Source organism: Penicillium hordei (genome assembly GCF_028827395.1).
Source record: "Penicillium hordei strain IBT 12815 chromosome Unknown utg000001l_segment0_segment0, whole genome shotgun sequence".
Lineage (NCBI taxonomy): Eukaryota > Fungi > Ascomycota > Eurotiomycetes > Eurotiales > Aspergillaceae > Penicillium > Penicillium hordei.
In genome coordinates, this window is record NW_026623142.1 from 1,825 (window position 1) to 16,200 (window position 14,376).

At 43.0% G+C, this 14,376-nt stretch overlaps 4 protein-coding genes across 4 annotated transcripts; 1 reads left to right on the plus strand and 3 right to left on the minus strand.

Moving 5' to 3' along the window:
- Positions 1-4,313: 4,313 nt before the first annotated feature.
- N7537_000001 (putative NlpC/P60-like cell-wall peptidase) lies at positions 4,314-5,060 on the minus strand (the record flags this gene model as incomplete). Its single annotated transcript, XM_056891059.1, has 1 exon — positions 4,314-5,060. One exon carries the CDS (start codon positions 5,058-5,060, stop codon positions 4,314-4,316), a length of 747 nt encoding a protein of 248 aa, XP_056756054.1.
- Positions 5,061-7,180: 2,120 nt separating this feature from the next.
- N7537_000002 (YjgH family protein) lies at positions 7,181-7,624 on the minus strand (the record flags this gene model as incomplete). Its single annotated transcript, XM_056891060.1, has 1 exon — positions 7,181-7,624. The coding sequence occupies one exon, from the start codon at positions 7,622-7,624 to the stop codon at positions 7,181-7,183; it is 444 nt and encodes a 147-aa protein (XP_056756055.1).
- A 550-nt stretch (positions 7,625-8,174) lies between these two features.
- N7537_000003 (M81 family metallopeptidase) lies at positions 8,175-9,707 on the minus strand (the record flags this gene model as incomplete). Its single annotated transcript, XM_056891061.1, has 1 exon — positions 8,175-9,707. The coding sequence occupies one exon, from the start codon at positions 9,705-9,707 to the stop codon at positions 8,175-8,177; it is 1,533 nt and encodes a 510-aa protein (XP_056756056.1).
- A 654-nt stretch (positions 9,708-10,361) lies between these two features.
- Positions 10,362-10,964, plus strand: N7537_000004 (copper homeostasis protein CutC; the record flags this gene model as incomplete). The annotated part of the gene is made up of 1 exon (XM_056891062.1): positions 10,362-10,964. The coding sequence occupies one exon, from the start codon at positions 10,362-10,364 to the stop codon at positions 10,962-10,964; it is 603 nt and encodes a 200-aa protein (XP_056756057.1).
- Between the last annotated feature and the right edge of the window lie 3,412 nt (positions 10,965-14,376).

Consider the following 14,376-nt stretch of genomic DNA (forward strand, 5'->3'; position numbering starts at 1 on the left):
AAGCTTACCTTAGTAATATAATTAAATCTATAATATCTTCTATATAACCCTCTTTAAACTATAGAGAAAACTATCTAGAAAGAGTAGCGAATCTCTATTAATACCTAATTTAAAAGATAAAGAGGAATATAAAATCGAAGAAATATATAATAAAAAATAAATTAAAGACGAAAAATACTTCTTTATTAAATAGAAAGGATAGCCCTTAGAATATAACTAATAGGTTCCTTAGGGAGATATAAAAAATATAACTAAAGTAATATACTTTTATTAGAAGCGGAAAAAGGAGAAAAAACCCTTAGTTACTATAAAGGGATAGCGAAACTATCTTAAAAGATAAGGGAAATCTAGCTAATAAGTAGGGAAGGGGACGCCGAAACGGTAATATAATAAAAATATCTAAAAATATAACTAAGCTTACTTTTAAATCTTTTTTAAGAGAATAGGGAAATCTATTATAGTCCGCTCCTATATCTTATTACCTTTAATAGAAGTATTATTATTTATATTAGAGTCTAGAGTATCTTAAGCCTTATAAACCTTCGCCGAAATACCTTTATAAAATACCCGCTTCGCTAAAGTCTATAGAACGTATCTCTTATCTCTAGATAAAAGACGTATAAGTCCCTTCGAAAAATAGGCTACTCTCTACTCTAAGGTATTAAAGAAATTAGGGATAGCGATAAGAGGGAGTATAGATCGACGGCCTATAAAAAATATATTATAGTCGGCCTAGGTTTACTACCGAAACTATAATTAGAGAACGCTAAAAACCTTACTTAAAACTACCTTATTATATACCTTAATCTAGGCCTTATTACTAGTTAATCTATACTTCTTATAATAAGCCTATTCCGAGGCGTTAAAGGACTTATAGAGCTCTATTATCTTCTCGGCGACTATTTAATAGGTCTCTATAGAAAATAGCTATTCTAGCTTACTACTATCCTCCTCTATACTATTAATATTAATCTAGTCTAGCTAGAATATCTTATAGGCCTACGCTAGTACGTTACTTAGGTCCTAATAGTCGCCGAGTACTATAGTCGCGGCCTAAGAATTATTAGCCGCTACCTCTATATATAAAACTTAGCGAAACCTATAGGAATATATATCAAAGCGCGGCTAGAATACTATTTATATACGATAAAAGCCTTAGCGTCTATTATATAATTAATCTTAAAAGAGCGAGTCTAGTCCTCCTTCTACTCGGCGATTATAGTACGTAGATAGTATATATACTAGAGGATCTTAATACGAACTAAGGCCTCTAAAAGAGGGCGGGTATTATATATAGGGTTTCGTCGAGGTATCGTAATATTTCTAGTACCTCGAAACCGAAGAAGAGCTAATAAAACGACGATTCTAATAAAGGGATAGGTAGGGAAGTAAGATATAAAGAGTAGAAGTAAAACGAAGAGAGGCTATAGGATTATAATAAAGGGACGCGCCTCCTATTCTTATAGGCGAGATCTTACTTTATTTGCCTACCTTACGCTCCTACCTATTTTATATCGTTTACCCTATTATATACTTCCTCCTAATTACCTATTACCCTACGTAAGGGTACGCGATTCTTAAAGGAGGGATAATTTATTATAATATAATTAGACGTAAGGCTATTCCTAGATTAGTACCTTAGGCCTATAGGAGGTTTAACCTCTCCGAAGGGGGATCGCCTATATTTCCCTACCCTTCCGAGAAAGGTTCCCCGCGGGAACGAGACCCCGCTCTACGTATTATATTTCCTCCCGCTATTAATATAGGGAGACTATATATAAATTGGACTATATAGAGGAAGCCTAACGGCTCTTTAAGAAACAGTCTTTGACTTCTAGGAACCACCTATCTTATTACCTTCTCCTACCTGATTGACAGGCACCTACCCTGACTTATAGAGTATCTTTTAACACTTATATAGCCGAAATAGGAAATACTAAGCAGAATTATACTAGCGTGGGACTATATAGGAGTCCTATCACCCCCGTAGGACTCCTATAGGAGTGATAGGGTAATAGGACCAAAATATTTTTAGTCCCGGCGGGAGTGATGGGACCAGGAAATGGGACCAAAAATTTTTTGGTCCCATGGGAGTTGGCAAGGTCTAACCCTAAAATTACTAGCTTTTCTACATAACTTATATATATCACGAGGTTAGTCGTATTTGCACTATTTATAGTGCTACAGCACTCCCGCTACAGCACTACAGCACCGAACCAAGTGTCTAGTGCTACCAAGCCTTAGTGCTGCAGCACCGAACTAAAGGCCTAGTGCTGCGGGACTTGTCAAGGCCTAACAGTTAGTCATCATGGTCCGCACAGATTGTTGAAATAGCGGGTTTTGTCATTTTAGTTAGTTAGAGTTGTCAACATTGGTCATTTATACCATACATTGTTCGTACACCAGCTTTCCGTCACAAAGTCCTAATTCCAGTCTACTATACTGCGCCCACCCCCATGGGATAGAGGATCTTTAGTATCTAACTACTCTATAACTACTAAGTTTTAATTTAATATCTAACTATTATAATACTTAAGAAACTATTCTTATTTCTAAAGATAAAATATCTTCGATTAACACATTGAGCCAGATCGCTATCCCAGGCGTGATGCTCTTTGCACTTAGGAAAGTGGCTATAGCGATACTTGTAGAATATGCCGCCAACGCATATATAAAGATGGTTATAGGTTCGATCTCTTTTTTACACTTCATAATCAGGAGGTGTATTTATTGTACCTAACTCGTGCGCCCAGGTTTTACTTCTTCGATAAGAGCAAACCCGATGGACGAACAGCTGGTTTGCAGATCGATGGTAATGCATATGCAGACATATTTTGGATATTATTGCATGAGCCCAAATAGTCCAAGTGGTTAGTTACCTTTACAAAGGATAGGGGGTGACAGGCATTCGCTGGAGTCGACTTCAACGGCAATACTAGGCACTCGTATAATGATCAGTCTGGTAGATAATATTAATTCGGAGGATCTGTTATTATTGCACATCTCAACCTGCAATCAAATTTGGTGATCGTCATACGCCCTAAGAGGATCAGCTTTGAAATGTCACAGAGGGCTCAGAAATGACTTTCCTCAAGATGTATGCAGCTTGCGCTCAAGTAATCCCTTCATCGTGGGAAGCAATATGTCAATCAAGGCTACGAAAAATAGCATCACGAATGGCTCTGGCAATATTCCAGATCATGGAAAGAGGAACAAAGATAATGAGGTTTTCGGCTGGACAACCTTCACTACGATCACGGTTGGCTATTCCTGATGAGAGGGCCTGACTTAAATGAAAACGTTCAGTAAACCACGTTAATGTGGGGCCGCCAGTGAGACCATATAGTATTGGCAATTTCCCTGGCGAAAACATTCTTCATTGGGTCACAGGGATTTGCTATGCCTCAGAACTACTGAACTGTTCCTTTTCGCAAAAAAAGGGCTCACCAAGTGGTTGATAAATCGTTTAGCATAGCGTTCCTCTGACCGCGTGATCTATATCGGGCCTAGATCGTTACACCATCCCCTTGGGCGTTAGCGTTTGAGATAGTTTATCTGTTTAAAACATCTAAACCAATTTCTAATGTATCTGAACGCCCTGTTTTGAATGTCATAAAATATCGTGCCGGTGATGCCCTTACAGGGGTTACCGCCGCTCATCAGAATTTCATCGTTGTGGGGATGCACCATCTTTGCGTGGTTACGAAGACACTCATTTCTACGTATAGGAAGAAATGTGGGCTTGCTTGACTTGATGGTGCTGGGGATGAGGCTTTTAACCAGAAGTATGTTGGGATTGCCCAGGAGCAACGTCGAGAAATTATCATGGCTAGCCCTGGCGGCGACCTTGGTGCGCATCTGTGTCGGCTTGAACCGCAGTTGGTTAGGTAGGTTGTGATATAAATTCTTGTTCAGAAGACTATCGAGTAAACTGGATCGGAATCACACTCAAATATGCCGCCCGCTCCCTCGCTCGTTCAAGTTTCCCAATGCGTCATAGCTGTCAGATGAGACGATTTAATTAATCTACATAAATGATTAATCTACCTAAAATCGTGCTGATTCCACTTTGAAATCACTGTGGATAGCATCAGGATTTCTGAGTACTAGAGCGTGCTATTACATCTACAATTTTGTGTCCGGGGGCTTTCGTTCGCAGGATCAAAGAACACGATAGTTCACTTTAGACTATATATAGCCTCAGGCTATTCCTATCCCCGCACTTGACCAGCCGCCACATTCATGAAAAGTACTATACATGTATCAAGACTCGCCCCGTTCCTTCTCAACCTTGGAATCCTCCACGCACACATTTACTCCTTAACCTTGTTGTAGCGGTAGGGCTTGGCAGTGTGACTACCAACCTTCCAACCAACAGGGCGCTTGTACGCGACACAGCCGTAGGTACCGCGGCACTCAAGTGTATTGTACTCCTTCTTGGAACCGTCGGCCCATGACTTGAACAGGGTGACGTGGCCATCAGCGCCACCAGTACCGGAGCCAAGGGTGCCAACAAAATCACCAGGTTGGATGTCTTCCCAAGAGATAGCCTTTCCAATCTCAGGGAGACTGACAGTGCTGAGGCCTGGAGCAGACGCATGGAAAGCCATGCTAACGAAGCCTGAGCAGTCGGTGCGGTATTTGCGGCCATCAGGGTCTGGGTAATAGGCGCTCATAGAATATGGCACGTGACGCGAGACCCAGTACTCACCACGGGAGAGGATCTCCTCGCGGCTGATCTCGCCCTGGTAGGTTGAGCTCCCATCGCCAGAGCTGCCGCCGCCACAGTCCTTAGTTACCATGCTATCCGAGCCGGTCTTCACGTAGAAGTCGGAAACATAGCAACCGTCAGAGGTTTTGTCCCAGATAGAGTTGCCTTCAATGTTTTCACCGTAAGTCTGGCAGGAGATTTTGACTTCGGCACCCTTGGCGTACGTAGTGACAACCGCGTCATTAGTCGAGGCTCCTTTGCGACAGTTGACATCATTGGTAGTGATTTTGTATGCGTTAGCCATGGACAAAGCCGCAGCTAGGATCAGAGCCAAGTTGGTAAGCTGCATAATGACGAAGAGAGACAAGAATGTGAATTCTGAGTATTGGTCGTTGTTCGGTCAGAGATGTTGCGTTTTAGACAAATGTGTTTCCTTTCGATGGCCACAGGAGATGTTGCAGACTTTGATTGATTTGAAACTTAGAGCTGGAATGTTGTGCATAAGGCAGGACCTGGATACTTATACCTTGACTGATATGTCTATCTTCACCAGAGATTGATCGCGATGGGACTAGGGTGGGTAATCTCACAGTACCATTTCCGAGGCAGATTTGTCTAAAATTAGTGTTAAAAAGTATAATTACGAAAGCTCGGAAGTCATTCCCCACCCTGAACAATGTGTTGGAGCCGTGGTGAAGTTCGTATTCGAGTTAATTTCCCCATAAGTTGAAAAATCATCAGCAAAGATCTCGTATTTTAGTATCATTTTCTCATAATACGAGGAAGATCCTGAATATCAATCCTACCCTGGGGCCAAAAATGCCTAAATGAAGATATCCAGAAGAAATACGAAGTGTGATTCGAAAGCTCCAGTACACCGCTAGAAATAGACCCGTTGCTATACGAGCACAGACGATCGGCAGGGTCTAACCAAATCCGAGATCGCTTGGCAGGGGCTTCGAAGATCGACAAGCCACTTAAATCTTGAGGAATCCAAGAAATACGATGTACATCATAATTAATTATTTTCCAGTGCCACTAAAATAAGGTGTCTCTTCACTTGAGCCTCGTTGTACGAGGTCCATCTACGATCTGCGGCGCTATACCATCAAAGGGAGCAAAATGCGAAGAAAACATGTCAGATTAGAACTAGCCAGTACTAGTTCGATTATCAGAAGATTTGCTGTGCAAAACAATCTGCTCCGACTTTGCCCATATAACGGCTAGTGCAACGCAGGAAGCGGCCATATTTCTACCAGCACTACACTGCGGCATATCCAACGACTTAGATATCACTGAGACAATAGGCTCGGTCCAAAGGAGAACACAGGGTCGTACTGTTGCTCATTGTATGTTCCTTAGGGGTGCTTTATTCCCTCCATCCTTCTCGAGTTTAGAAACGGAAACCCGGCCTCTATCCCATAGGGGTAGGCGTAGTCTTGTAGACTAGAATTAGGACTTTGGCTTAACTAGAGGAGAAAAAGGTGGGGCTATAAGTAGACTAGAATCACTTCTTATATAAGAATCAATCTAAAAATTTATATAGTTCTAATTAATATCTGAAGAATTATAGTCCTTAAATTTTAAAACAAACAATTAATATATAAAGGCGTAGTACCCGATTAAAATTTAGAATTATTTTTAATAGGGTACGACTGTATATACTTATAGGATATATTTCGACTATAATAATAATATATCAACTATTTATCTTAATTAAAATCAATCAATATTATTATAGGTACTTTATATAAAGTTTAGATAAACGCGAGTTATAGGTTTTAAATAATAGCTTTATATAGTTCTAATCTAATTAGCTAATTATTTTATAGTTTCTAACTTTTATTATTATTATAATAGATATTCTTTATTTTATATTTAAGCCTTCGTACGTTATTAGATAAACGGAAATTATAGGTTTTACGTTACTAAAAATTAGAAATATATATATCTTAGTCACCGAATCATTAAATTTCTCGAAACTCCCTAAAGAGACTAGATATCCTATAAAAACCGATATTCTAAAAGGAAAAGGTCCTATAGACCGCCGTTGTTGAGATATTATGTTGTAATCTATCGCATTTACTATGCGTTTTGGAGATGGCCACTCGCTTATCGAATACGTTAGGTATTATACCGGAAATATCATATGACATTGGGTACTAGGCATACTATACAAAAGTGTATATTACAGTTAGTCATCGATGTCAGCACAGATTGTTGAAATAGCGGATTTTGCCATTTTAGTGAGTTAGAGAACATTGGTCATCTATACCGTACATTGTTCGTACACCAGCTTTCTGTCAACGTCTTCTCCTTTTCTGATTACTTTAAGTAGTGAAAATGGTTGTCATCGTAATCTCTGGTAGTAGTTGCCTTCTTAACCTTCTTTCTCTCGCTGTTCTACCATGCATTTTCACGTCTTTCTAGACCTTTCCTGATACATAATAGCATTGTGGGGTTTCAAATCTACTCCACAATAGCATCTACCTCAACCTCAACAAGCATCCATTTATTTATAAAACCGCCATTAACCACAATCATTGTGGCAGCAGCTCCTATAATACCATTCCCATTACACTTATGCTTGCCCAATATCTCACTAAATCCTAGTCCCACAGCCTCACAGTCTTCATGGCGACTGACAAACATCTTGACGCGAACTATATCCTGCACGCCCCTACCACCAAGGCCTTGGATAGCTCGGATACTCTCCTCTAGAGCAACGCACGTCTGTTGCTTGGCGTCTTCTGGGTGAAGAATTCGCGGTGCATTGGTGGGAGAACTAGGATCAACCGCTGTAGTTCCGGAAACGAAGATCTGATTACCATGGCGAATGGCGCGGTAGTAACCAATCTTTTCTTCGTATGGGGATGAGGTGGCAAAGCAGGTTTTCGTTTTCCCGGAAGCCATAGCAAGACCTCGAAACACGTTTCCAACTATATCACGTCAGTGAAGCCGAAAACCTTGGAAGAGCTAGATAACATTACCAGAAAAGTGGCAACGATGAAGAGGAGTGTTTTATTTTCGTTTTTCAAATAATAAAGCTTTCCTATTTTCGATGGCCAGAGATAATAAATATAAAGTGGCACCAGAATGAGTCACGATCATGTGGGGTTTCTGACTAGGTAGCGGCACTATGTCATCGATGATCAAATAAGCGAATTCGGTCCGTGTACATGATAGAATTACTGGCTCAGTGGTGGAATTGGGTGCAATTTAGTCGGCAACTGCAGAGAAATATGCGTCCATTATGTATGGTCGGTTAGCCCTCTTCAATTTACCCAGTACAAGTCAGACGGCTACGTTAGGGTGCAATAGGAGCCTTAGGGCTTTAGGTCTCAGGCCAAGGAAGTGAGATAAACGAATATATGCACTAGGAAAGGAACTATCTAGATAGTCCGACAATGTAAACTACTAGAAATAAAGCCTGAATAACCAGGTATCGTAGTAGTCAAAAGCTTCATTCCTGCCGCGTTTCTAAATCCTCGTTTGAGAATGGAATCGGCTGTGGAGTGAGGTCTGGGGCCCCATGGAACGTTTTGTCAAATGGCCACATTGGACGTAGGATGCGATGATGCCCAAGGCGCTGCAGATCCTGGTCAACGCCCCCAGGAGTCAACCCAAGCATCCACTCTGCCGCCATATCAAACAACTCTGGCTCAAGATAGCCAATCTTGACTATAACGATGTCTGTCGTACGCGGACTAAGGCCAAGTCCAATAAAATCACTCTCATGGTGATACGGCTTGCGTAATTTTGTGACAATGGTAAACACACTTCCAACCTGTAGAACTGCTTCAATTTCAGCATCGCGATCCCCATACCGGATAGCATGAACGCGTCCAGTCATGGTGATAGGCCCAGCATGTAGACTGTCCACTTGTGCCCCGGTAGTGACCGTAACAATAGCACCGACACCAGCCTTGATTATAATGTTAATTGCCTGGGGTCCCGGAATACTAGCATAAATCACAGATGGACTGGAATCTTTCCGAAACTCCGGTCGCTTTAGTAATTGATGTAATCCGAAGGTCACGTCGCCCGACCCACCAGCAGTAGGATTATCTCCTGAATCAGAGATGAAGAAGGGCCTATTCGAGGACGCCAGCGCGTTGTCAATGCATTCGGAGAAAGAGCCGGTCGGTGCAACAAAATGGAAGTCCTTATGGACACGCCAGAAAAAAGATGCAAGTCGCCCGGCTCCTCTGTTGATAGTAGCCCTATCCCACCCAGTGACCATTACTACGGCATGATTTCTTGGCTCGTCTGCCCAAGCATAGCCAACCCATATGGCTGCATCAAGGACATCATCCATCGCTTCAATTTCGGGAACGAGCGAATACAGGCTTTTTGCCGGTTCGTTGCGAGTCGAAGTCTGCTCTCCCGGCAGCAAGATGGGAATTGGGACCCATGCTTTCAGGGGTCTATTCCCTCTCCAAGTGTCAGGTCGCGATGTCAAAACATTGACAAGATTGCGACACGCCCGTTCTTTTGTTTCCAGTTCATCCTCGTGAGGTGCCATGCGATAACAAGTGATCAAGTCAGTCTGGTGGGCCAGCTTCCTGGACACATTTCCATGCAAATCCATGGATGCCGAGACCAAAACATCTGGGCCAATCACTGTTCGAATCCGCCGGAGAAGCTCTGATTCCACGTCTTCCATACCCTCAACACACATTGCGCCATGAATATCGTACCATAATCCGTCGATGGGGTTTGAAGCGACCATCCTAGCCAACCGCTCCAGGATTTCCCTGGAAAGTTGTTCGAAATCAGTTCGTACCACGACTCCACCAGGAAGGGCATGGCCTATGAGTGCACCTTTCCAATCTGCGACATTTGCTAGTCGAGTGCCATGATGCAGAAAAGCGTACTTCTCAATCACTTCTCTGCCACGGCGCGGGTGAAACGCCCCGCCGGGTGTTCGAGCGGGGGTAAAGGTCGAGGTCTCACAAGCAAGTCCTGCGATTGCGATAACTAGTCGTTGGGACATTTTTCGCGAAGGGTGCGAAAATGGTGGAAAAGGTGCAAGGATGGTGGGGATGGAAAGATCAGGTAGTGTGGTTGCAGGCTTCCCAGGTTTTGACTCCCAATCTTTCGACTCGTTTCTCCCCGCTCTGGTGACAACACCATATGAATAGTTACTACATACCAATATTGATACATGTGGAAGATACAACGGATTGAAATAGATAGAATAATATAAAGATCTGGCCACCACCTACATAAGAGGTATTTGGGCTCGGTTCTAGAATCACCAATCAGGTGACTCGTCCACAGTCAGTTGCGCCTACAAAAGCCCCCTTTTCCCACACCTATTCCTGTACTCCATACAAGCTAGCTCCGAACAGCCGTTATAAAGCCATGATTCCAGCTGTTTCACAAGGACCGATCCTGGAGATTGCCTGTTTCAATCAAGAATCAGCCGTGGTTGCTGCAGGAGCAGGAGCGGACCGCATCGAGTGAGTATTACACGGCTCCATCCAGGACGCATTTGCAGCGAATTTTCTGTTCTTTTTTTTTATTGCGAGGTAACGCTCCTCTGATTCGCTTAAGGTTATGCAAAGACTACCATCTCGGTGGGCTATCGGCCGACACAGATATTCTCGAAAAACTGAAATCACAGCTCACAATACCGATCTACACGATGGTTCGCCCACACGCCCAAGGATTCTGTTACGAAGAATTTGACTTTGAGGCGATGAAACAAGCACTCAATTCTCTCAAGTCCTGCGGGGCTGACGGTTTCGTCTTCGGGATTTTGAATCGATCTTCACAAAAGACCTGTGATCCGAATGTGCCGTGGGTCGATGTATCCCGTAACAAGCAGCTTGTCCAACTAGCTGACGGGCGCCCCTGTACATTTCATCGTGCGTTTGATGTTATTCCCGAATCCCACTGGGAGAACGCATTGTCCGACATCATGGAATGCGGCTTTACATCCATCCTAACCAATGGTGGTGCTTCAGGAACACGAGCAATGGAATGCGTTGACAGGCTGCAAACTCTAATACATTATAAAATGCAACTACAAGGAGAAAGTAAATTTCAGAACAACAAAGTTCCAGAAATCATTGTTGGAGGTGGTGTGAGGGCATCGAATATAGGCTTGCTTCACAACATCACCGGTGCCTCGGTCTTCCATTCCGCTGCTCTTCTAGCCACGGAAGAGGTGGCATCGGCAACTGAGGTGTTTAAAATGAAAGATGAGATAACGCGGGGATGGCAGGTAGATAGAAAGGCGAAATAATACATCGACTTAATCTGTGACGCTCATAGCCTCGGATGTGGAACATATCTTTGATGACCATTATTCAACAGATATATATATCATCTACCCATTTCGTCGAGTTGGTCCAACATGCAACCCGATTCATATTATTATGGCCGAGGGAAAATAACGAGAAATATTGGATATATAAACCAAATGCAGGCTTATAGTGCCTTCCCGCAAACGATGGGGAACATGTACTAATAATCCCAAAAGATAGGAGGGACCACTTTTCCTATGCCACCGAACACTCACTCTACCTACTCGGCTTCCATAGCCCATGAAAGTACACCGGAAAGGACAACCCATATTGAGTCAAACTCGTAAAGAATACCAATTGCGATGTATTTAGTGCAGACTCCGTTAGGTATAGTCACTATCCTCAGAAATTGTGTCAAGTTGATGAATCGAAGAGGGTCAGATACACGGGCACGGATGCCTGACTCCCGGACCTCTTGAGGCGCGGGGCAACGACCCCGTCCGACAAAACTAAGTTCTATTATGAGTCTAAACACTCCATAGAAAGGATTATTCTCTCCAAATAGCCGACAATACCCTTCACTTAAAATACGACTAAGTACCAGATATTTACTTGATTTACTTCCACATCATGACTTCATCAGGCCAAGCAGCATGTTCCTCCAAAGGCTCCCTTTTCATAGCTACATAGTGAACCCTCATTCTCCATTTTTCTTCGCGTGATCGTTCCGTAGCAAATATAAGCTTCCAGCAATTATCTCCCGTTTTCCATTTCTAAGAGCTTAATCCACAATAAGCCCTAAGCCCAAGATAGAGTGATTAGGTACGATATTTTACCATTCAAATAGTTTGTCTAGTTGCTCTACTATCTTCCTTTGGATTCTTCGGGAAATTTTGGCCGGGGTTATTGCCTCAGGCAGCTTCTTCCAGAAGAGTCCGGAAGCCAAAGCAATTCCACCAAATTGGAAGATCTCGCTTTCTAATTGACTGAGTTGAGTCCGAATGTCTCCCCATCGACTTCAATAATTCTTGAATTTAAATCGATGGAGATTGACATTCCATCATTCGCAAGTTTAAAAAACAAAAGATTCGTCTTCCATTGTGATGCCTAGGGGGCCGAGGTTTGGCATGTTGCATTGGAATATGAACGCAAACGATTTGGCTATGATACATTGAACACCGCATCCTAAAAAGCAACCCGTGGCCAAAGAAATGTCTGATTCCTTCTGATGAGATTGTTGGACTTGAATTGCCTAACAATGCCATCACTACTTGTTCGCGGGATGATCCGTAACCAAAGCCCTTACTTACCACCACTACCAACAACGCCGAAACCCTGCGGGGCTCGTTCACAGAATCTTAGATGTGTATGCACCATACAGCATATGCCACTTTCAGGTTATTTTTCATGCCAATCAGAAACTCAGCAGGGGCCAGCTAGACAACCATCAGCCCTTACTTAAAACCCCTAAGCACAAAGAATAGAAACGCCGTGTCGATGAAACCTCCAAATCTCCGTCTGCACTTTCCGTTGGAGAATTTTCATATTTCTTCCTCCATCCTTTTCTATCCGCCTTTTCTCTGTTTGGTTCCGCCGCTGGGCTACGGCACGAGCATAATCACCTCCATCACATGGCTCAACATATGTCAGGTCGCTATTTGAGTGAGCCCCATCCAAGTGTATACTTGTTGTTCTAAGATAGCCCCATAGGCTTATATTGATTGCAGCAAACAGGTCACTAGGATCTACTAGTTTCATTTCAAATGATCATGCTGCGACAGTGGCTGCAGAGGCAAGATGACCAATCGAACCGAAACCAGGCGCTCTCAATCGACTATTCCATGGCAATTGGAGAGAGTTCTCGTTACCTTTACCTATCTGATTTTCGAAATTGCGATTCTAGCAGGAAATCCAGACCTCTCCTAGACAGGCCTATCCAGCTGACATTCCGACACAATAACTGCACCCAGGCATGCCGATCTTAAATTCCACTTCGGTATACATCGCATAATTTTAGTTCACGTAAGTGATATAGTATTGGCATTACACCGGGGACTGCCTTACTCTTTCCATTTGCGGTAGGCTTCGATCCTTTTTTTCATTGCTTGTTTCAATCACTAGGGCACCGAAGATCAAACCTTCTTCGGTGGTAGTGTAGGCCCCGATAAAACATCCATCTAGCTCTATTCCTTCATCCGTAACTGAAACCACATAATCTGGCTAGGGATATCATGCGATAAAAGACTTCACGCTCGTGAGATCGATCTCATGATTTGCCGCATACTCCGCACCAACATCGGGCTTGAAGTATATCTTGTTGCATTTGTGACGAGTAAGTTTTCGTTAATTGACGAACTCTTGGGTGATATCATCAGGCACAAATAATCCAGTGATGCCGCCAAGTTCCTATAATCCATCTTAGTTGATTTGGCTTAACTGCTTAAGGTTATAACATACCCGTGGTCGTGTTTGAAACTGCGAAGTGGGCATCAAGGGATAAATGCTAAACTCCTGGCCTAGTGAACCACGATTGTATCAGATACTATGCTATTCCATTTAAGCACTTATAAGATGTATGAAATGATATCTTTACCCCCGATCTCGGGCTTCGGTGCTCCAACCAGGCTTATATTGATGGCTTCTGAGACTTTGAATCACGTTTCCAAAGTTACCAATGGTAAAATGATATCCGCAGGGCCTAGTCCAATTGCGAGGCATCACACTGACCCTGATGTACATGTGTGCGAGTCCGAGCCAACGACCAGCACTCCAGATTAAGCGCCTCCCCCCGGTAGAGTTTAGTGGAGGATAGTATACTTCAAACATGTGACTCAGCGATTACAAAAACACACGAAAAAAAAAAGATGAGAAAAACCGACATTCATGCCTTCGTATTCCGTCATTTTGGAAATTTTCTTCACTCCCTCACTTGTACTGATTAGTGCCTGCACTTGAGGTAACTTATTGACTCTAGGATCGACGAAATGGTCCTCAGAAAGCCAGAAGCGGTGGTTTTGAACTATTCTAAGCTTTCCAAACGAATTATAGGTCTTTTCTATTCCCTTGGAATTCACAATCAGCCCTAGGCTCACAGCGCCTCGAGGAGTACACTTACTTACTTCCTCAGATACCTCAGAGGCAAATATATAATCAACAGACACACGAATTATGTCTCTTGAAGCCAGGAACCTTTGTGATTTGAATCATGCATTGCAAGTATCTTTTCACTCATGGTCATTCCTTGGAGGCCTTCCGGCCTTTGTGTTATAAGGCAAGGGATTGATTTTCCTCGGTCGGCTGAATTGAATGATTCGAGCCACGCGTCCACAAGAAACAAGAAACAAGATTCCTGTTCCGTGGTCAGAGTCATCCTGGTGTATTCCTAGGCCACCTAGGATGGCAGGCTGATAG